The sequence below is a fragment of the Symphalangus syndactylus genome, chromosome 15 (assembly GCF_028878055.3).
Source record: "Symphalangus syndactylus isolate Jambi chromosome 15, NHGRI_mSymSyn1-v2.1_pri, whole genome shotgun sequence".
NCBI lineage: Eukaryota > Metazoa > Chordata > Mammalia > Primates > Hylobatidae > Symphalangus > Symphalangus syndactylus.
Window position 1 is genome coordinate 82,375,011 of NC_072437.2, and position 24,773 is coordinate 82,399,783.

At 40.3% G+C, this 24,773-nt stretch overlaps 1 protein-coding gene across 2 annotated transcripts in view; it reads right to left on the bottom strand.

The window, feature by feature from the left end:
• NUFIP1 (nuclear FMR1 interacting protein 1) overlaps positions 1–24,773 on the bottom strand; it is a 50,877-nt gene that overhangs the window by 24,578 nt on the left and 1,526 nt on the right. For both annotated transcript variants that reach the window (XR_010116018.1, XM_055245264.2), the window contains exons 2-6: positions 18,851–18,921; positions 17,198–17,296; positions 16,366–16,428; positions 15,663–15,739; positions 2,719–2,811 (exon numbers count right to left, since the gene is read on the bottom strand). Coding sequence is in view for 1 of the 2 variants with exons in the window: in XM_055245264.2 (XP_055101239.1) it covers positions 2,719–2,811; positions 15,663–15,739; positions 16,366–16,428; positions 17,198–17,296; positions 18,851–18,921 (403 nt within the window). In the remaining variant the exon portion in view is untranslated. The remainder of the gene's footprint in view (positions 1–2,718; positions 2,812–15,662; positions 15,740–16,365; positions 16,429–17,197; positions 17,297–18,850; positions 18,922–24,773) is intronic.

The window sequence follows — 24,773 nt, forward strand, 5'->3', positions numbered from 1 at the left end:
TCTTGCTTCTAATCTTAGGGGAGGTGGGGGAGTGATCACTACTGCACCATTAAGTACAATGTGGCTAAAGAGTATTGATAGATATTACTCTTTATTAGAGTAAAGAAATCATTTTCTATTACTAGTTTGCTGATATGTCTTTTTTATGAACAGGTGGTACATTTTATCAAACTGTTTTCCTTACTCATTAAGTTAATAGCATTTTCCTCCTTCACCATGTTAATGTGATAAATAAACATGCTCCTGGAATAAATCCCATTTAGTCATGATGTTATATCCTTTTAACATATTGCCAGATTTGATTTGCTAACATTTTGTATAGGATTTTTGTCTCTCTGCTCAAGAGTTGTGTTTGTTTCAAAATTTTCACTTTACATATTTTAAAGCTATGTTCTAGACACATACAGATTTAGAATTGGTATGTCTTCTTGTTGCACTGACTCTTTTAACGTTACAAAATATTCCTATTTATCCCTAATAACACATCTTGCTTTAACATCTATTTGGTCTGACACTAATATTGTTATACCAGGTTACTTTTGGTTGGGGTTTGCATGGTATAACAATTAGTGCTGGATCAACTGTAATTCATATGTGAAAAAATTTTAAAGGTCCTTAAACTCTACACTATGTACAATAATTAATTCTAGACATATACCAGAAAGGCAAAGCAATAAATCTTCTAAAAGAAAACATAAAGAAATAGTTTTATGATCTCCAAATAAGCAAAACTTTTTTTTACGGCAGAACACACACAGCACTGACCATAAAAATAAAAGACTAATAAGTCAGACTTCATGAAAATTGAAATTTTTATTTATAAAAGATACCATTAAGAACTTCTTTTTTTTTTTTTTTTGAGAAGTCTCGCTCTTTCACCCAGGCTGGAGTGCAGTGGCGCGATCTCGGCTCACTGCAGGCTCCACCCCCCGGGGTTCACGCCATTCTCCTGCCTCAGCCTCCCATGTAGCGGGGACTACAGGCACCCGCCACCTCGCCCGGCTGATTTTTTGTATTTTTAATAGAGACAGGGTTTCACCGTGTTAGCCAGGATGGTCTCGATCTCCTGACCTCATGATCCGCCTGCCTCGGCCTCCCAAAGTGCTGGGATTACAGGCGTGAGCCACCGCGCCCGGCCTACCATTAAGAACTTCTGTTTCTGGCCAAAATAAAGTAACAGGGACTGAATTTATCCTCCTACCTGAAATAACCAAAAAACTAGCCAAAATGAATAAACAACAGTCTCTATGACACAGGGCATCAAGCAACAAGAGCAGTGAGCCCTGAAAGACAGAAAATAAATGAATAGTGAACCCTGAAACTGCCCTTGCTTACAGCCTTAAAGAGTTTCCGGACCGCAGAGAAGAGGAATCCAGATGGGACCTGGCAGAATCCCTGAGTTGAGGAACTGGAGTTGAGACACCAGAGAGAGCAAGACATCTAGAGCTTCAGGACGTACCTGAGAGGAAAAAACTACAGAGAGAGAGAGAACTCTAGAGATTTGCAGAGGATTTACCCTGGACTATTTAACAGAAGACTGATTGGCATGTATTTGTCAGGAAACTACCCAAGATTGGGGAAAAAAAACCACCCAAAAGGATCAGAGTTAACAGCACCTCATCTTCACTCGGAGTCATAACTAGGGCCTGTTTGTACCTCATATTTCACAGGGCATGGGGTAAGATACCCAGTAAGATCTTACATCAGTAGTGAGTAGTTAGTTTCAGACTAAACACTGCTCTGGTTTCATCTAACAAATCTTAAAAGCAAGATCCAGAAGGATCAAACTGTTTCTAAGTAACTCAGGTGTGTTCCCAGAAAAAAGTTCAAGAACATTTATAGAAACACAAAAAATATACAGCACCTGGTGTGGTTTGGCTGTGTCCCCACCCAAATCTCAACTTGAATTGTAACTCCCACAATCCCACATGTCATGGGAGGAACCAGGTGGGAGGTGACTGAAATATGGGAATGGGTCTCTCCTGAGTTGTTCTTGTGATAGTGAGTGAATGAGTCTCATGAGATCTGATGGTTTTAAAAAGGGGAGTTTCCCTGCACAAGCTCTCCTCTCTCTGCCTGCTGCCATCCATAGAAGATATGACTTGCCCCTCCTTGCCTTCCTCCACAATTGTGAGGCTTCCCCAGCCACGTGGAACTGTTAAGTCCAGTTAAACCTCTTTCTTTTGTAAACTGCCCAGTCTCGGGTATGTCTTTATCAGCACCATGAAAATGGACTAATACAGCACCCAATAATGTAAAATTTCCAGTGTCAAGTATCCAATCAAAAGTTACCAGGCATGGGGCCAGGTGCGGTAATCCCATCACTTTGGGAGGCCAAGGTGGGCAGATCACGAGGTCAAGAGATTGAGACTATCCTGGCCAACATGGTGAAACCCCATCTCCACTAAAAATACAAAAATTAGCTGGGCATGGTGGCACACGCCTGTAGTCCCAGCTACTCGGAAGGCTAAGGCAGGAGAATGGCGCAAACCCGGGAGGTGGAGCTTGCAATGAGCCGAGATGGCACCACTGCACTCCAGCCTGGGCAACAGAGTGAGACTCCGTCTCAAAAAAATAAATAAATAAAAATAAAAATAAATAAATTTATCTTTTTAAGTAAATAAGTTACAAAAGCAAAGATTTCAGAATTGAGTACATAAGGGTTTTAAGATTTTGTTTTGTGCTCCTTTTCATTATTCATAAGCATAAGAAACTTACCCATATTGTGTTGTTGTCAATACTGCTCCTCTCTTTTCCTTTTCAAGTTTTAACTTCTTCTTCCTTTCAATATTGGCCAGAGTTGGATAGTTTCTAGAAAATAATAAAAGTTAATTATAATAGGGTTTTTAGAGTACAACTTTAAATAAGCAATCAAGCAATTGCTGAATTTAGCAATTTTGTTTAACAACTAACACAGCAAATTATAAACCTTTAACTGCTTCTACAATTTTTTAAGAGGGAAAAAAGTACTTATAACAATGTTACTCAAAGTGTGGACCACCTGCTGATCCACAAACTTTGCCAGCAGTCTGCAACTAGGTAAGTGTACACTGGAATTTAAATCAAATATATCATACAATGTGCTCAAACTGATCTAATTCACCTATATGGCATGTACCTATAAATACTGTAAAAAAAAATTTGTAAGTCTATTCAATTTATTCTAGACATTACCTTTTATTTCTTTCTTATTTATTTATTTATTTTTGAGTCGGAGTCTCGCTCTGTCACCCAGGCTGGAGTGCAATGGCGTGATCTCAGCTCACTGCAACCTCGGCCTCCCGGGTTCAAGCAATTCTCCTGCCTCAGCCTCCCAAGTAGCTGGGATTACAGACACCTGCCATCACACCCGGCTAATTTTTGTATTTTTTGTAGAGATGGGTTTTCACCATGTTGGCCAAACTGGCTTGAACTCCTGACCTCAGGTGATCCACCTGCCTCAGCCTCCCCAAATGCTGGGATTACAGGCGTGAACCATCATGCCCGGCCAAATCTATTCAATTTCTTATGCAAACACATGCTAAGTATATCGAAGTTACCAAGATGAGGAGGAGACAGCTCTCAAAAAATATACACGGTGGCTCACGCCTGTAATCCCAGCATTTTGGGAGGCTGAGGTGGGCAGATCATTAGAGGTCAGGAGTTCGAGACCAGCTTGACCTGTGTAGTGAAATACCATCTCTACTAAAATACAAAAATTAGCCAAGTGTGGTGGCAGGCGCCTGTAATCGCAGCTACTTGGGAGGCTGAGGCAGGAGAATCTCTTGAAACCAGGAGGTGGAGGTTGCAGTGACCTGAGATCGTGCCACTGCACTCCAGCCTGGGTGACAGAGCAAGACTCCCTCTCAAAAAATAAATAAATAAATAAATAAATAAATAAATAAATAAAAATAAATACTACAGGAAGATAAGAAAAGCACACAAATAGTGATAACATAAGACAAAAGTACCCAAGAGGGTATAAAGATTGGGGGGTGGGGATGGAATGGAAAGACTATATCTAATTGGAAAAATCCATAAAGAAAAGAAATGAAAGAAATTGGTCTTAAATGGTAACAGAAATCAGAGTGTGTCAAGTAGGCCAAACAATGCAAACAAACCAAGACTTCAGAAAGTGAAACAGGCCGGGTGTGGTGGCTCACGCCTGTAATCCCAGCACTTTGGGAGGTCAGGAGTTCGAGACCAGCCTGGCCAACACAGTGAAACCCCATCCTATTAAAAATACAAAAAATTAGCTGGGCGTGGTGGCGGATGCCTGTAATCCCAGCTACTCAGGAGGCTGAGACAGGAGAATTGCTTGAACCCAGGAGGCGGAGGTTGCAGTGAGCTGAGATCGCGCCACTGCACTCCAGCCTGGGCGACAGAGAAAGACTCTGTCTCACAAAAAAAAAAAAAAAAAAAAAAAAAAAAAAATGAAAGAGTTATCTGGAGAATGACAAGTAGTTAATGTGGTATGAAACACAGTTATAGGCAATCAGACTAGAAAGGGAGACTCAGGCCAAAATGTGTCTTGAATACCAAACTAGAAAGTTTATATTTTAATTCAGCAGGTGATAGAGAGCCACAGAAAGTTATAAACAGGGAGAGATATGTACAAAGCAGTGATTAAGATGAAATCCGACAGAAGTGTGCAAGATGAATTGCTTTCTTTGTTTCTCTGCACAGCTGTGTGGAGATGCAGACACCAAACTTTCAGGATGAGGGTAATAGATTCTAGGAGTATAAAAAACACAGAAGGAAGGGAACACAGCTCTCTACTACCCCGTATGGCTGCTGATCAGAGTAAGTTTGGAGAAACATCAACCAATGTGTTCTGCCATTGCTTCTAGGACACTTCTCTACCTTCTGCCTTCTTTTTTAACATTTGCATTACTGACTTGAATAGCACAGACAATATATAAAGCCTATGGGTGGGCCATACTGAAAGACAGGAATGGAAATGACACTGGGTGAATGGTTAAGTAATCAGAGAAAAACTCAATGAATTTCAATGAGGACAGTGTGAAGCAATATATACCCAGTCAAGAAAAATAGACTCCATAAAAAAAAAGATGATTAATGTACAAACTATAAATAAACATAAAAGGAAAAGATCAAGGTCATAGGAGACAAAAATCTGACAGTCAGCAAGCAATACATGACTACATTTTTAGAAAGCAAACATAATCTAAGGTTATATGAAGTAGACTCTGGCACTTGCACGAGTGTGAAATCTTCCTCCAGGATACTCAAAAGCAGTCAGATACTCTCAGGGCACTGTGTCCAGTTCTGTACTTCTAAACTAAAGGAACACTGAGAAAAAAAAAAAAAAGACTTGGAAGGGATTCAGAAGAGACTCAAAGATGATTAATAGGATGAAAAATAAAACCTCCAAAGAAAGATGAAAGGAACTATTTGCAGCCTTTAAAAGAAGATGAGAAGCGACAATAAAAATAGTTTTACAGAGAGGATGGTCCAGTTGTTCTCAAACTGAAGAGAATATGCAGAAGTAGAAATGAGAAAAACAGTGATGACTTTCACAGGCCTCACAGTGGTGAGACACGTAACTCACAGCTACTCAGCACCCTCCACAATTCTCAAATTTACTTATTACTTAAGTTTCTTCAACATTTTTGCAGAGTATTGCAGACTCTTACCATGTTGGGCGATATGTTACATGATAAAATTTGGCACTACAGTGTACTACGTACTAGAGAGCAGATGCTACGTAACTCCTTTTCATTGGTAAAGAATTTAAACTTGTTATAGCAAGTGGATTTTAGGTAAGATATAAGAAAGAGTTCCCTAAGTGAATCACCAAAGATGTGATGTGTAGAAACTCCTTTGATGGAAGCCTTTCAAAACAGCTAATTTTCTCTTTCGGGCAGAGTGCAGTATCATGTTCCTAAAGGTAAGGAAACTTGTCTTCCTAAAATTAAGTATCACTTTCCTAAAAGTAAGATTAGAGTTTTAAAAAGTTGTAAGATTTTATTTTTCTTGGTGCTGAAATCAGTAAAATCCTCTTCCAAAATTTTTACATTCTTATTTACACAGAATCCAGATATTTAAAACTAGAGGGAAAAATGGTTGCTAGAAAGCAAATTATCCCAAAAAAGAAAAATCAGAAACACAAGACCTAATTACACACACAAACAACAGTAGGAAGCCCCACTCCACCAACATGAAGCTGAGATAAATGAATAACGAAAAAGAAGGAGTTCTGATGAAGGAGTTCAGGTTCCTAAAGTACAAGAAATAACAAATCCAAAGACTATTGAAAAAAATATAAATTATGTCTTATATTGCAGTTACATACATGTAAAGCTTAGTCCAATATCTCCTGTTAGAGAATGGATAATATGAAGTTATAAAGACCGTGACAAGGGAAATTTTCACAGTTGGTTTTTCTATATTTTTATCTACTAACATCATTTTCTACCTGTACTTCTATCTTTCCTCAGTTCACTAAGAGGAAATGGTCCTGAAACTATGCTCTTTTCCTTCCTCTCTTCTTTCATTTTTTACCTCTTCTTCACCTTCCCCATTGCCTATACCTTATGCCTCCAGTGACAATCTTTAACCACTACAGAGCCAACACATGGGCAAACTGTGCTGACCACTATCTTAGCACAGACCATTCTGGTCACATTATTCTCTCCAATTTTTTTCCTCATGCTCAAATCACAACCCATATATTGGCTTTTCCCCTCTGCCTGTTCTATAAAACACAGTTACTCTTCCCACTGTCATTGAACCACAGCTGCTTCCACACAAGCTACACTATTGTACTTTTATTTCTTTCTGAACATCAAAAAGATATAGCATTCTGTAGGAGCAGATCTCCTGTGTTGGAATTCTGCATGAACCAGGGAAACAAAAGGATTTCCTCAAAGCCACAGTAAGCGTTGAAATAAATTGTAAAACTACTCCACCTAGTGGACTCCCAGTCTGCTGTGAAAAATGTTCCACTGTTTCTATAATAAAAGCAAGGTTTTGGAAACAAACGTCTACCACTCATTTTCCCTAAAGCCAAATCATACAGCATTGGTACTGCATAGGACAGGAATTAAGAAAAAATCATTTTTTTTGGTGGCTTTTTGGGGGAGGTAGGGGAAAGGTTATTAGTGGAAAGCCTTAAAAGTTATTAAATTAAATACACTCGGTACCTCTGAGTCTGACTAACCTGAAAAATACAGAGATGTAGAAGACAAAGATGTACTTTTGTCAAAGATAAGGAAGCCATATGCCAATCAAACCTTCAGTTTTCTTTAAGCTTTAAAATTCTTATTCTGTGAAATCTTTCACAAGTTTTCCTAGTAGAGCAACTACATAAAGACCTTATTTTTCCTGCACGTCAAAGAATATAGTGGCTTCATCAGAAAGAATGTAGCTATCACACAAAGATTAAATTCATGAAATAAGGACTATTCTGTCACACCAGTGTGGAACTTCCTCTTTTTAGGAGTTCAAGTAATATTTTTTAAAAATTGAGAATGACAGGAATGTAGAAAGTAAGTATATTTTTGTAACAGGTTTTTTTTGTTTGTTGTTTTTTTATTGAGACAGTCTCACTCTGTTGCCCAAGCTGGAGTACAGCGGCGCGATCTTGGCTCACTGCAACCTTTGCCTCCCGGGTTCAAGCAGTTCTCCTGCCTCAGCCTCCCAAGTATCTGGGATTACAGGTGCGTGCCATGATGCCCAGCTAATTTTTGTATTTTTAGTAGAGACAGGGTTTCGCCATGTTGGCCAGGCTGGTCTCGAACTCCTGACCCCAAGTGATCCGCCCGCCTTGGCCTCCCAAAGTGCTGGGATTACAGGTGTGAGCCACCATGCCCGGCCCATAATAGGTTTTTAAAAAATTGCTAGTGGGGATAGTATTTGTATATTTTTGAGAAATCCATCAAACAAACCAAAAGAAGAGCAGTATTTCCCATATCCTCTAATAAAATATACATACAGAAAAAATATATATGAACTCTTCAGAATATGTTAAAGAGCAAGAACCTGAGAAACAAACTATGGAAGAACCTCAGATGAACTCAGCCAGTGCCCAGAGAATTTTCAGAGCACTTACTAAACAAAGCAACATCACAGGTACAAATAACTTCATCCAAAATTGCCATCTTCACCTCATTTCCTCATTCTCTTTAAACACCTCTAAATTTCACAAACCTATAACCTCACTTATTCCCTCAACAGATTTTGCCCATTCCTCTTCCAAGGCACTTCTGCCTGCTGTCATAGCATATCTCTGGAAACCAGAGCTAAACTCTATCCCCTCAGCCCCCACCTGTCCTACATAAAAAGAGTCACCAACAAGCCTATTAAACGCTTGCTCAAGCCAATCCTTTATTCAGAAGGACAGAGCTGCTTCCAAAATTCACTTATAGTTTTGAAATTCCACTGTGCCACCAAGAACTAAAGCAAACACTGCTAATTGCCTATTCTCCCCCATTCTTTAACAATTTTGTTTCGGGCATCCATCCCATCAACTCCACTGCCACCGAAGGTGGTCAAGCAGCCCACTTCTAGCCAATGAGATCCATATAAATTATCTCCTGGTTGGAACTAAAAACAAAGCTACTGTTTTCCCAATGAAAAGGGGGGAAACTAGGCTACATGTACCTTTTGTCTTTTTCTCTTCTTTCTGCCTATTCTGTGGCTTAATATTTGCATATGCAAGAACATTCTGGTGACAGACAAGAGGAGAGCCACCTACTCCAGTGCAACGAGAGACACCCTACGTCCATGGTACCGTCATGAAGCAACAGCAGCCCTGGATTTTTTTTTTTTAACCTTGGGAAAACGACACCTCTTTGCACTAAGCCATGGTAGTAAGGTTGCCATTCCATTTCCTAGAGCATGACTAGCTGATGCAAGCACCACTGCACTCTACCATCTCCTTTTATCTGAATACTTTCCATGCTCAAATAGGCATATCTTGATTTAAAACTATCCTCCTAAACAGTTTGGCAGTTTCTCATAAAGTTAAACATATGCTTACCACATGACCAACCAATCCCACTCCTGGATATTTATCCAAGCCAAATAAAACCCTATATTCAAAACAAAACCCTACACATGAATGTTTATGAAGACTTTATATAAAGGCTAAATACTGGAAACAACACACAACTGAGAATGGATAAACAAACTGAGATACATCCATACAATGGAAAAGAGTAATACTCAGCAATAAAAAACAAACAACTGCTACATGCAACAACATGGATAACTCTCAAATGCAGACTAAAAATAAGTGAGTCAGACTAAAAATGCCACATACTGTTTGATTCCATTTATGTGATGTTTCTGCAAAAGTATGAATATAAGAACAAAAAATAAATCAGTGGTTGCCAGTGGGTGGAGGGGAGGCTGCCATCAGGGCATAAGGCAATTTTTCCAGGTGAAGAAACACTGTTCTATATCTTGATTCTGGTGGTATTTATAAGACAGTATATATTTGTCAGAACTATCCACTAAAAAGGGTGAATTTCACTATATGTACAATATACATTAAGATAAATTGGGGAAGGGAGGCACATCACCTCTTATAGGAAGTCTTGAAAAACAAATTGACGCCCCTCCCCTCCAAAAACTCAAATATCCCTTGACCAGTCAGGATTATCCCTACATAGCTAAAATTAATGCTTCAGTTACTTGTGGTCTTATGGCCACCTCATGTATATTTATTCATTTCACACTACAGTGAGAACCCTAAAGGCAAGAAGTTACTTGTGTCTGTTTTTGGTGAACTCAGCCACATATAGCAAAATCTCTGTCCTTTCAAATACTGAATGTTTACCTCTAATTTGCAAACTAAACTATTGTCAAGAAGTTATTCAAAGATAAGCAAAATGTCTGTTAACATATATTGAAAGGTTGGTGAGATTTCTTGCTAACATTAGAAAACCAAACTAGTCTTCTACCAGGAACTTTATATAAATACATGCTGCCTAAGCTAGTTTCCATCTTCAAATATTAACATTCCTCAAGTTTCTGTAGCCAGTGGAAATTTTTTCCTTTAATCATTTGTTCACAAAACCACAAGGGGGCATAGTTCACACTCGTGTAGGGAAAAGCCATTAATACTTTAAAATATGCATGTATTTGGTTTGTCCCGGTGATGGTCTACCCTATGTAGTGAGAATTTAATGTTCAAAACCACAGCAGTTTAAGTACTATTAGTTACACTATAATTTCCAAGCATAATTATTAATCATATCAAAACATTTCTGCCTAATTTCTCTAAAAACAACAAAGATATAGCTCAAACATGACTTATGAGCTAAGAGCAATGAGCAGAACTTTAAAGATGGAGAAGGTAAGATCTTCTAGAAGCGGCACCATGAACAAAACTAAACGGGCGGAAGTTCACAAACCTGGTATGAGATATGATAAATAACAAGTTTGACTGAGACAAAAAGCCCCTATAAGCAAATAATGTGGAAATAACCAGAAAAGACAAGTTAAGCCCACATTATAGGATTCTGGTTGCCAGTTCTATGGAGTTTTATTTTCACGGGCATTTTAGCCGATTAAAAATAAAATCAGTTTAACAAACTTTTAAATTTTACACTACACAGTCATCTACATAACTAAGAGACATATGCATATTGAACATCTAATTTTGCACCACAAAACAACAAATACAAAGAAAATACCCTAAACTTCTCTTTGGTCAAGTCAACTCCTTAAGTCAGATAGCACTGCCAAGTGTTCACTTGCAGACTACATTTCAATTGTGTGGTTTTCTTGAACAGTATGTAGCAACTGAGCCAGAGCTGGGATTTTGCCAGACGAGTGCAATAGAGGATGACGGAAGAAGGAAGCTGAGATATCGACTAGAGCAGCTGAAGTGAACTAGGCTGGGAAGGGAAGTGAAGGAAGGAGGAAGATGAAAGAAAAACAAGGTAAAGTGGATGGAAGCCTCAACTATTCCAAGCCCTGGTAGAGGTGACAGTGAGCCGGACGGATGGAAAGAGGAGTATGTCCAACTTTAGAATCCAGGATGTGGCCATGAAAGTAAGTGGCTAAAACCGCATGAAGGTGAAGGGCACTGGAAATTTATTTTGTTTTGTTTTTTTGAGACAAGGTCTCGCTCTGTTACCGAAGCCGCAGCGCAGTGGCATGATCATAGCCCACTGCAACCTCAAACTCCTGGGCTCAAGGGATCTTCCTGCCTCAGTCTCCTGAGCGGCTTGGACTACAGCTGCCCACCACTGCACCTGGCTAATTTTTTATTTTTGTAGATACAGGGTATCACTTGGTTGCTCAGGCTTGGCCGTTAGAAACCTGAAAGTGAAAAGGTACTGAATGAATTCAAAATATACACAATTCCACTGCAGCATCTAACATGCCAACGGCAAGTGACAAAGGCAATCAATCCCTGGGGAGGGCGTGAGAATTGAAGACAGATGGCACAGAGCTCAAAGGAGAAGGGCCAAGGAGTAATCATCTGGAATCCTCATCAAGGAGGCCCTGTATATGTCACAACATCACTCACTTTTTGTTTTTGTTTTATTTGACCTTTCCATTGTAATCTGCACTGCTAACCATATCTTCCTTCTCAAAATTTTCCCCTCCACCGGCTTCCAGAGGAAGTTTTCTTCTACCTCTCTGGTTCCCACTCAGCAGGCTTGTTGGATTTTATTCTCTATTAGACCTTCAGATGTTGGAAGGGATCAAGGTTCAATATGAGGCTACCTTCTCTTTTCACTCTACCCTGTCTCTGTGGGGAATCTCTTCCATATTCCCAGTTTCATGACTCAAAAGACTATCTCCAGTCTAGTCTGGTCCAAGTCCCAGTGCCTACACAACATCTTCAAATAGATGCCTCAGGATCTCCTCAGACTCAACAATGTCCAACCCAATACCTCCAAACCCCATCCTCTTCCAGTGTTCCCCGCCTCAGTAATAGGAACCCCCTTTCATAGAGGTGCTCAGCCTAGAAACCTGGAAGTCTCCTAAAACCTCTCTCCTCTTCAACCTCACAATCATTTAATCCCCAAACACTGCCCATTTTCACCTCCCAAATGTTCTACATCTACCTAGTTCTCTCCATCCCCACAACTGCCATCTTTGTAAAGCTTCTATTTTCTCTTACCTATACTCACAGTTCCTTAAACATGCTAACCTCTGTCTGACCACTAATCCCTGCCTCCCCTTATCTTTTCCTAGTTAGTTCTGAATTCAGCTACCCCTGCCTTTGTCATGAAACACCCTAATCTTCCAGACTAGATGAAGTCCCCTTCCTCTTATATGCTGAGCGAGGGAATAGCAGAGGATAGTGGGAGAGTGAAAGTGCTATAGACATCGTAGAAAAGAGTAAAGTTGGTTACCATTAATTTAATAGCGGTTCCACATTTCCCAGTTTAAATGATTTAATTTATACAACCACAAGATAGAAGAACCAAAGTTGGCAAATCAGGGAGTCACTTCAGACCTTCCCTATGCCCTTCAGTAAACTCAAAGCTTCAGAAATTTAACAGTTTAGTTAGATAACTTTTAAGTTGCTTTACAATCAATGCTGACTAGTAACCGCTACCATTCCCCTCCAGAGAATTAAACATTTATAAAAGGGACTGACACCAATGAGTTGAACCAACCTCTAACTGATCAAAGTCCAGGCTCAGCAGTAGGGGGAAAAAACCTAGTGTCTTAGCAGTTAGGCCATTTCCATCCCATCCAGCAGGATACAATCTTCCATACCATCATCATCAGCTCTTTATAATGTACATATCAGAAAGGAAGTGGAGTTAACTTCTTGTTTGATTACTGCTCTATGCAAAAAATGAAGAAGAAAGAAGGAAGGAGAAGAAAGGAGGAGGAGAAGGAGGAGGAGGAGAAGGAGGAGGAGGAGAAGGAGGAGGAGGAGGTGAAGGTGAAGGGGAGGAGGAGGAGGAGGAAGAGGAAGAGGAAGAAGAGAAAGAAGAAAAACAACAACAACAAGAGGAGGAGGAAGAAGAAACAACCAACAGATAGAAAAGAAACAAGCAGAACAAACAAAACATTTTTTTTTTTTTTAATTATACTTTAGGGTTTTAGGGTACATGTGCACAATGTGCAGGTTAAACAAAACATTTTTTAAAAAGTCCAGCTACTTGGGGAGTGGTGTCATGAGGAGAAAACCTTCTATCTATAAAGAAGCTACCTACAGAAGCCAAGGAACCTCAGATACTGTGCTTCAAAATTCCTATATCAAACTACTTCATGGTCTCAGTCCATTTTATGTTGCTATAACTGAATACATCATAAGATTGGATAATTTATAAAGAAAAGAAATTTATTTCTTACAGTTTTGGAGGCTGGGTGGGAACTCTCCGTAGAGGCCCAAGGCAGCAGAGGGGCAAGGGGGCTCAGAGGAGACAGGCAAACTGATCTTTATAATTGACTCACTCTGATGATAACAAGCCCACTCCCTTGATAATTCACTACTCCTTTAATCCATTAATCCACCGATCCATGAATGAATTAATCCATTTATGAGGGTTCTGCCTTCATGACCCAATCACCTCCCAAACGTTCCCACCTCTCGACACTGCCACACTGGGGACAAAGTTTCCAACAAATGAACTTTTGGGGGACACATTTAAACCACAGCATGGTCCACACTCCTTCAACTTCTAAGTTTGACCTTGCAATTGGGTAAGGCTCCCTTATCACTGCCAAGGTTAAGTATTCCCACACTACACTATTAAAGTACTTCAGTCAACAAATATGTATTTCTCACATACTAAATTCTAGGCACTGTGCAAAGCACAGCAAAATCAAAGATGTACAAGAACAGGGCCAACTACAATGTAATGTGACAAACGTACTATGGTTGTATAAACAAGCTATGTATTTGCAAAGGAGGTAGTAAATAATGCTTTAGAGTAGTGTGTTTCAGGGACTGGCAGCCAGCCAATCCACACACACCAGAGTAGAAATCAACTACGTCACTAAACATGATATTTAGTTCAGCTGATATTTTTTCATTTTTTCTTATCAATAAAGGAAGTAATATACTGATTTACATTCTGGTACAAGCTCTTTTGTTATAGACTGGCACTCTGGTAGCACTGACATAGAGAAAGTGAAAAGTAAGGAGAGAGTGGTAAGTCAGGCAACCTTTAAAACAGGCCTAGAAGATAAGTAAGATTTTGCCAAAGAGATCAAAGGAAAAAGGCATTCTAATATACTCTACTACAGGTGGCCTAGATTCCTTCATTTGTTAGCCACAGATGCACTTGAAATGCTATACAAGTCCCCGTTGACTGGTTGGACCCGACTTGTTTAAAAATTGAATTCCTCAGCTGGGTGTGGTGGCTCACGCCTGTAATCCCAGCACTTTGGGAGGCCAAGACAGGGAGATCACTTGAGGTCAGAAGTTCGAGACCAGCCTGGCCAACATGGTGAAACCCCATCTCCACTAAAAATACAAAAATTAGCCAGGTGTAGGGGCGCACGCCTGTTATCCCAGCTACTTGGGAGGCTGAGACAGGAGAATCACTTGAACCCAGGAGGTGGAGGTTGCAGTGAGCTGAGATTGCGCCACTGTACTCCAGCCTAGTTACAAAAAAATTGAATTTCTCTAATTGTCCCTTCACCCTTATCCAACTCTTTCCTTTGCACATAGTATTAATACCTGATACACTTTTGTTGAATTATATTTATTCTCAGTTAGTTCTGCATCTTCGTGCTTCTGCTGGTCTCCCTCAGAATTACCTCTAAAGCCTTAAAGGGCAGCATTTAACTTTTTCACAGAAGAGTACATCTGGCACATCACCACCCATGACAGTGGATTTAAACTGAACCTTAAACTAAGGTGAGCCAAGTACAAATGTAACCTGCTGCTCATAAGAGTCTGAAGTATCTTTCTTGACCTTTAAGGATAGTTCTTCTTGTTTTCATCCCAGGCTCTCTTCATTTTTTAATTCCAGGAAAAGAGCAGTTGACTTTAAAAGTGCAACTGATCATTACAGTAGTTCTGCATAGTCTTCTGCTTGAGGATGAAGTGTTCTAGTCTTTTCTGAGAAGGCAGTATAACAGTGCCCTAGTGGAATTTTAAGTATATTACAGCTAAACATCAACTAAACTTTCTTCCTTAGTAAGTGTAAAACCACAAGTTACATGGTGATGCTCAAATTTCTTTAATTATAGGAATGAATTCCTGATCTTCTCATTGTTAAGAACAAGCACCTGTATCTCTTATTCTTAGCACCTGTATATCTTATTTAGACGTAAGCCTGGCATGAAAACAAGAAGAACTATCCTTAAAGATCAAGAAAGATACTTCAAACTCTTGTGAGCAACAGGTTACATTTGTACTTAGCTCACCTTAGTTTAAGGTTTCAGTTTAAATCCACTGACATGGGTGGTGATGTGCCAGATGTACTGTTCTGTGATAATACACTTCTGTATAATACACTTTTTGGTAAGAGTACCCACCCATTATTGCCACAACCACTGAACATATAACAGGTGACATGCAGTAGCCCCCCCCGGAGAGCAATTTGCTACTTAAATGAAGAGTTCTTATTAGGTCTTCCTAAAACTACATTCAATAATAGTCTTATATAATATGCCTTACGGTCCTGTTCCCTAGTTCCAACATTCTAAGGGAATTCAATGAATTTAACTACATTAATAAGCCTTGTCAGAGTAAAATAGTTATTTCACCAGTTCTGAACTCTACTCACTTCCTTCTTTCTTCCCTCCACCGTGCAATTTCCTCTGGAGTGTCTAACTTGATCTTCTTCATGCCAGGAGCATGCATCTAGGGGGAAAAAGCCTGCTGAACATCAGGAGGCAACATCATATGCTTTTGACTAATTTGGAGACTTTGTTTCTACAAGTAAACTTACGTTGGATACAATTTTAAAACTAAGTAAGCAGGTTGTATCTATCTGTATTATAACTTTTCCTTTAAAGGAAGAAGAAGAATCTATCATGTATTTAATTAGTGCTATTAATAGAGGGAAAAGGGGTAACATAATTTTTGATTACAAAGTAGATATGTCACCCATTCTCTCCAACGACACTGAACACCCAAATGAATGACTTACCAATCAAAACCTAGAGAGGCCACTAAAGATATGAGTAGACGTGACAATCTGTAGCAGCATGGTGTAGTAAAGCAGTATACAATCTGGAGTCAAGAAACTGAGGTCCAAGAATCAATTCTCAGGCCTTGGGCAATTCATTTTTAAAAATATTTTAAATGGGGCCAATATAAACAACCATAGTTGTTTGTGAGGAAAAAGTTGAATAAATGATGTCAAAATCCTTACAAAGCACTCCATTAGTGTTACCTATTATTAGGTATATAATGAACAGTTGTGAAGATAACAGATCAATAAAAAGAGCATGTATTTAAAAATAGGATAAAAAAACAGAACTTACATTTCTCCAATGGAACTGGACAATCTTCTCGTGTGCAGTAAAAGAGCAATCTACTTCAGGGCACTATGAGTTTTTAAAAGAAAAAAAAACTATTTAATAAATGTTTTCCATGTTAAATTTACCCCACTATACATACACAGACATATTCTGGCTGTATTACATAGTTATCCCATCTATATAGTATTATCTCTGCATACAAAAATGACTCTAAAACAGGGCTGCCTTTAGGCAAAGGAATGACATTCTCAGAGTACATGGCACAATAATATATCTTATTTACTTCTCCATTTGAACAAAGGCATACATCAATAAACCTGTGAAAAGTTCTTAATTCCTAAAGTTGAGGGGCATTCCCAAAAACAGAAAAAGAACCTTTCAAAACCAAAGGCTTCCTTTTTAACCTTTTAAACATTTTGGTTAAAGTTTTCTAGATAGTACCTGACAAGGTGTGGACCAGCCTTTGAGGGTGATAGGCATGGCCACATTACACAGTATGGTTTAATGGTCAAGGGCAGACTTAAAGGGGAAAGAACTCATCAAGATGCACAAGGTAACTAGAGGGGAGGACAGCCTCTTCCCAAGCAGTAGAGGTACACACATACAAAAAGCCGCCAGAGCACCCTTTTTTGCTACCACCTTACCTCGTCCCTGAAGCAGTGGGATCCCCACTTTCAAACCCCAGGGTCACTGCCCCTATCTGTCAAGTTGTCTAACTATACTTCTATGGAAACTATAAACTTTAAAGGAAAACAAGCTTGGAATTTCTACCAAATATACAGATAGAAGAAGGCCACTTTGCTACATCAGTTTCAGGACAACTAAGAAAACCTACTTTTGTATGTTCAGACATGTGTTTGTCATACTTTTCTTGATTTTTAAAACCACGATCACAGGTATCACAAAAAAAGTGAAAAACTGGTTCCTTTCTTTTCTGCAAACAAAAACAGAGAGGAATTAGGCTTTTGGTGAAAAATCTCTAATCAATAATAAAAACATAACTATCTTTGTAGTAATACACACTTTGATGTTTCCAATAACCCTTTCATGTGGGAGAAGCTTGTGAGTATATTTCCAATGAAGAGATTACTCTATTTCTTTCTTTCATTTTGTTTTTAACAAATATATTAGTGAGGCCGGGCACGGTAGCTCACGCTTGTAATCCCAGCACTTTGGGAGGCCGAGGCGGGCGAATCACGAGGTCAGGAGATCCAGACCACGGTGAAACCCCGTCTCTACCAAAAATACAAAAAATTAGCCGGGCGTGGTGGCGGGCGCCTGTAGTCCCAGCTACTCGGAGAGGCTGAGGCAGGAGAATGGCGTGAACCCGGTAGGCGGAGCTTGCAGTGAGCCGAGATTGCGCCACTGCACTCCAGCCTGGGCGACAGAGCAAGACTCCGTCTCAAAAAAAAAAAAAAAATATATATATATATATATATTAGTGAAACCCAGGCATAATTGTAAATCCAAAGAGTGCTAATATAAATTATGAGCAGATTGCAAATTGGTTATCTAATTAAGACTCAGTACAGAATATGATGAAATGATCTGAAAATAAATAGAATAAAAACAGCAGCTCATCTTTTAGAAAAAAATAACTACAGCTGACCCTTGAACAACACAGGTTTGAACTGCAAGGGTCCACTTATAAAAGGATTTTTTTCAATAAATATATTGGAAAACTTTTTTGGAGATTTGTGACAATTTGGAAAAACTCACAGATAAACCACATAGCCTTAGAAATATCAAAAAAAAAAGTTAAGTATGTCATGAAAGTATAAAATATATGTGGACACCATTCTATTTATATATTAACGGACTATTTATGTTATTGGTAAAACTTCCAGTCAACAGTAGGCCATTAGTAGTTAAGTTTTAGAGGAGTCAAAAGTTACACACAACCTTTTGACTGCACCCCTAACTGTTGCGTTGTTCAAGTATCAACTATATGGCCAGGCATGGTGGCTCACGCCTGTAATCCCAGCACTTTGGGAAGCGGAGGTGGGCAGATCACTTGAGGTCAGGAGTTCGAGACCAGCCTGGCCAACATAGTAAAACCCCAACCCTACTAAAACTACAAAAATTAGCCAGGTGTGGTGGTGCACGCCTGCAGTCCCAGCTACTCTGGGAGGCTGAGGCAGGAGAACTGCTTGAACCCAGGAGGTGGAGGTTGCGGTGAGCCAAGATCATACCACTGCACTCCAGCCTGGGCGACAGAGTGAAACTCCATCTCAAAAAAAAATAAGATAAAAGTATCAAATATATATCTATTTTTAAAACCACAGAAAAGAAAAAAAATTTAGGTAAATATTATTTTTGAATCCCAATTTGCTATATTCATGTTTAACCATAAAATTCCTTTTTATAGCAAGGCTCCACTGTGTCAATAATGGAAGCAAAACACTGAAGACAGTTATGACAGAAATGCAAGATATGAAACATTAACATAGGGAGCAAGGGGTCAAATTCAAGAACATCTTTCAAATACCTTTTTTTTCTGCTTCCTACTGGGAGGTAAGCTGAAGTCATCATACTTTCGTGGATAATAAGAATTTTTAACTAAAAAAAAAAAAAAGATCCATAAATGTTTGCAACATTTAAATTATAATTAAATTTTACCTACTATAGCATGTTACAAATATTTCAGTAAAAACACTAGTAAACTACCCTTCTAGGAAGAATAGTAGTTCAAACAAAATAATAAAGATGAAGATTAGTCTACCAAATGACTATTTTTCAAACAAAGAAAGACTGGTGTGATTATATGTCCACAGAAACTTTAGGCATCAAAGTGCAGAAATGGACAACCTAACCTGATGAAATTCCTGTTATTTCAAATATTAGAAATGTAATCAGTAAAATCCCCAACACTGCTCCTTCAGCATCCATTTCACACCAGGAAAACAGAACCTTGTGAAATATATCTCCTCTCAAATCCCACTGCACTTTTCCATTCTTATTACCATGCCCCAAGTCAGAAATTCTGATCTTCCACCAGATTACTCTTATATTGTCTTCCAGTTCCTAAGCCCCCTCTTCCAACAAACCTTGCATACTGACACCAAAAAAAAAAAAAAAAAAATTCTTCAATCCTGTCACAACTTGGCTCCAAAATTTGCATATGGGCCAGGTGTGGTGGCTCATGCCTATAATCCTAGCACTTTGGGAGGCTGAGGCAGGAGGACTGCTCAAGGCCAGGAGTTCAGGACCAGCCTAGGTAACCTCACATGAACGCATCTCTACAAAAAAATTTAAAAATTAGCTTGGCATGATGGCATGTACCTGTAGTCCTAGCTACTGTGGAGGCTGAGGTGGGAGGATCACTTGAGCTCAGGAGTTTGAGGCTGCAGTAAGCTATGATCATGCCACTACACTCCAGCCTCGGCAATAGCACAAGACCCTGTCTCTGTCTCTTTTTAAAAAATTATTCTTTTTATAGAGATGGGGTCTCACTATGTTGCCCAGGCTGATCTCACACTCCTGGGCTCAACCGATCTGCCTGCCTCAGCCTCCCAAAGTCCTGGGACTACAGGCGTGAGCCACCATGCCCAGCTGACCCTGTCTCTTATTTATTTATTCATTTATTTTTGGCGGGGGAGACGGAGTTTCACTCCTGTTGCCCAGCCTAAAGTGCAGTAGCACAATCTTGGCTCACTGCAACCTCTGCTTCCTAGGTTCAAGCGATTCTCCTGCCTCAGCCTCCCAAGTAGCTGGGATTACAGGCATGTGCCACCACACTCAGGTAATTTTTGTATTTTTTAGTAGAGACAGGGTTTCACTATGTTGGCCAGGCTCAACTCCTGACCTCAAGTGATCCACCTGCCTCGGCCTCCCAAAGTGCTGGGATTACAGGCGTGAGCCACCGCACCCGGCTCCCCCGTCTCAAAAAAAAAAAAAAAAAGTTGAGGGAGGGGCTGGCATGATGTCTATAATTCCAACACTTTGGGAGGCCAAGGCAGGCCGACCACTTGAGCCCAGGAGTTTGAGATCAACCTGAGCAGCCTGGCAAAACTCTGTCTCTACAAAAAATACAAAAATTAGCCAAGCTTGGTGGTGTGTGCCTATAGTCCCAGCTACTTGTGAGGCTGAGATGGGAGAATCACTTGAGCCCAGCAGGTTGAGGCTGCAGTGAGCCATATATGTGCAACTGCACTCCAGCCTGGGCAAGACCCTGTCTCAAAAAGTAATAATAATAAAGGATGAGTTTGACCTTCTCTCACTCTCTCTCACCATGTGATGCCTTTCTTGATGTCACAATGCAGCAGCAAGAAGGTCCTCAGCAGCCCCTTGATCTTGGACTTAACCTCCAGAACTATGAGCCAAATAAATTTCTGTTCATTATATATTACCCAGCAGGTCATACTCTGTTATGGCAGCACAATAGGGACTAAGACAGCTTCCTAGAGACCTTCCATGAGATTCTAATTTATTTTCTTACCCTACCCTTCCCCCATACCTTTCACATACTCTGCTTCAGTCATACCAGAACCCTGCAATCTCCAGAACTTGCCTTGTACTGACACCTCTTTCTCTACCTAGGAAACATCTCTTCCCAAATTCTATAAATCTCCTAAGACACTTCTTCCAAAAGCTTTTCCCAGTTTCCTCTACATTCTGAAATCAGCTATTATATGCCTCTATCATCAGTCACACTGTATTTTGATTCATACTTATGAACATATCTCATCTGACTTAGCCAAGTCTGTATTATCAGCATCTGCTATACAATAAACACTAACTGTTTGGGCCAGGTGTGATGGCTCATTCCTGTATTCCCAGTGCTTTGGGAGGCCAAGGCAGGCAGATCACTTGAGGTCAGGAGCTCGAGACCAGCCTGACCAACATGGTGAAACCCAGTCTCTACCAAAAATATAAAAAATTAGCCAGGCGTGGTAGTGCGTGCCTGTAGTCCCAGCTACTCAGGAGGCTGAGGCAGAAGGATCCCTTGAACCCAGGAGGTGGAGCTTGCAGTGAGCCAAGATGGTGACACTGGGTGACAGAGACTCTATTTAAAAAATAGAGTCTCTGGGTGATAGAGAGAGACTCTATTTAAAAAAATAAATAAATAAAATAAAAATAAACAAAACACTAATTGTTTGGATTCAGTTTAACGCAGAATTGAATTTTATGCAAAGTTGGAGAATGGTTTTAAGTGAACAATCTTGCAGCTTGAAATATGATCTGTATGGTGTCAACACCCAAATTTGTAGCTCCAGCCACAAATCTCCCCTGAAAGTACAGACTAATAGCTAAAAGCCTATTCAATATCTCTACCTGACACAAATGTATTCCAACTTTAATTCCTGGACTTCCTTCCAAATCTGCACCATCCACATTGTTACCTATCTCAGTTAATAGCAACTCCATCCTTCCAATTGTTTGGCAAAAAAACTTTAAATTATCCTTCTCTCCTCTTTATCTTGCATCCCATATATCTTGTTTTTCAGTAAATCATGCAGTAAATCACCTTTAAGGTATAAAAGCACACCTCATTTCACTGCACTTCGTTTTACACAGCTTTTTGCAAGCTAAGGGTCTGTGGCAACCCTACATCAAGCAGGTCTATCAGCACCATTTTTCCAACAACAATGTGCTGTCTCTGTGTCACATTTTGGCGATTCTCGAAATATTTCAAACTTTTTCATTTTTATTACATCTGTTATGCTGATCTGTGATCAGTGATCTTTGATGTTACTGCTGTAATTGTTTTGAGACACCATGAATCATGGCCATATGAGATGGTGAACTTTATAAATGCTGTGTATGTTCTAACTGCTCTACCAACCGGTGGTTCTCCTCTCCCTCTCCTCAGGCCTCCCTATCCTCTGAGACACAATATTCAAAAGTAGGCCAATTAATAACCCTATCATGGCCTCTAAGTGTTCAAGCAAAAGGAAGAGTCGCATGTCTCTCATTTTAAATCGAAAGCCAGAAATGAGGCTGGGCGCAGTGGCTCACGCTTGTAATCCCAGCACTTTGGGAGGCCGAGGTGGGCAGATCACGAGGTCAGGAGATCGAGACCACAGTGAAACCCCATCTCTACTAAAAATACAAAAAATTAGCCGGGCGTGGTGGCGGGCGCCTGTAGTCCCAGCTACTCGGAGAGGCTGAGGCAGGAGAATGGCGTGAACCCGGGAGGCGGAGCTTGCAGTGAGCCGAGACTGCGCCACTGCACTCCAGCCTGGGCAACAGAGCAAGACTCCGTCTCAAAAAAAAAAAAAAAAAGAAAGTCAGAAATGATTAAGCTTAGTGAGGAAGACATGTTGAAAACTGATACAAGCCAAAAGCCAGGCCTCTTGTGCCAAACGGCTAGCCAAGTTGTGAATGCAACTACTGAGAAAGGGTCTCACTCTGTCAGCCAGGCTGGAATATAAAGGTGCAGTCATAGCTCATTGCAGCCTCAAACTCCTGGGTTCAAGGTATCCTCCTGCTCTGGCCTCCTGAAGTGCTGGGATTACAGTTGTGAGCCATCACGTCTGGCTGAAAAGTTCTTGAAAGAAATCCACAGTGATTCATAGATAGTGATTCCTCCAATGGATCTGAGCAAAGTAGATTAAAAACCTTCTAGAAAGGAGGTTTTGATTCACTATTCGAGATACCATTAAGAACATTCATGATTTATGGAAGGAGGTCAAAAGATCAACATTAACAGGAGTTTGAAAGAAGAAATTCCAACCTTCATAGATGATTTTGAGGAGTTCAAGACTTCAGTGGAGGAAGTCACCTCAGATGGAGTAGAAACAGCAACAGAACTAGAATTAGAAGTGGAGAGGCCAGGCGCAGTGGCTCATGCCTATAATCTCAACACTTTGGGAGGCTGAGGTGGGTGGATCACGAGGTCAGGCAATCGAGACCATCCTGGCTAACATGGTGAAACCCCATCTCTACTAAAAATACAAAAAAATCAGCCGGGCGTGGTAGTGGGCGCCTGTAGTCCCAGCTACTAGGGAGGCTGAGGGAGGAGAATGGCGTGAACCTGGGAGGCGGAGCTTGCAATGAGGCAAGATAGCGCCACTGCACTCCAGCCTGGGCAACAGAGCGAGACTCTGCCTCAAAAAAAAAAAGAAGTGGAGCCACAAGATGTGACTGATTTGCTGCAATCTCACGGTAAAACTTTAATGGATGAGGAGTGGCTTCTTATGGATGAGGAAAGAAAGTGCTTTTTTGAGAAGGAATCTACTCCTGGTGAAGATGCTGTGAAACCTATTGAAATGACAACAAAGGATTTATAATATTATATAAACTTAGTTGATAAAGTAGCCTCGACTTCCTGGGCTCAAGGAATCCTCCTGCCTCAGCCTCCCATGCATCTAGGACCACAGGCATGCCACCATGCCTGGCTAATTTTATTTTTTTTGTAGTCGGGGGTCTCACTTTGTTGCCCAGGCACGTCTCAGACTCCTGGGCTCAAGCAATCCTCTTGCCTCTGCCTCTCAAAATGCTGAGATTAGGCTGGGTACAGTGGCTCACGCCTGTAATCCCAGCACTTTCAGAGGCCAAGGAGGGCGGATCACTTGACGTTAGGAGTTCGAGATCAGCCTGGCCAACATGGTGAAACCTCGTCTCTACTAAAAATACAAAAATTAGCCAGGCGTAGTGGCAGGCACCTGTAATACCAGCTACTCGGGAGGCTGAGGCCGGAGAATCACCTCAACCTGGGAGGTGGAGGTTGCAGTGAGCCAAGATCGCGCCATTGCACTCCAGCCTGAGCAACAGAGAGTCTGTCTCAACAAATTAAAAAAAATAAATAAATAAAGTGCCGAGATTATAGGTGTGAGCTACCCTGCTCAGCCTAAAGTATTTTTTAATCAAGGTATGTAAGTTGTTTTTTAAGACATAATGGTATTGCACACTTACTAGACTATGGTATAATGTAAAAATAACTTTTTTGCCCTATATTATCTACAGGAAAACATAACTTCTACATGCACTGGAAAACCAAAAAAAAAAAAAAATTGTGTGACTTGCTTTACTGCAGTGGTCTGTAACTGAACCCACAAGAGCTCCAAGGTATCCCTAGATCTAGAATCCGACTACTTCTCACCATCCCTTGGGCCTCACTCTGGTCCAAGTCTCCAATATCTCTTGTTTAGAAAAGTAACTACAATAGCTTCCTAACCGGTTTCCCTTTCAGTCAGTTCCCACCAACAGACACATTAATCCTCTTAAAACATAAATCAGATCATGTCAATCCCCTGTACTACCCACCTCACAACAGTAAAAGTCAAAGTCTCACGATCTACAAAGACATACCAGGTCTTATTCTCTTCCCCCATCTTCTACAATTATACTCCAGACTCAGTTCTCTGTAGCCACACTGGTTCCCATTCTCATGTATAGCTTCTAAGCCTCAAGACCTTTGCACTTGCAGTTCCTTCTGCCTGTACCCCTGTACCCCTATTCTCCCAGTA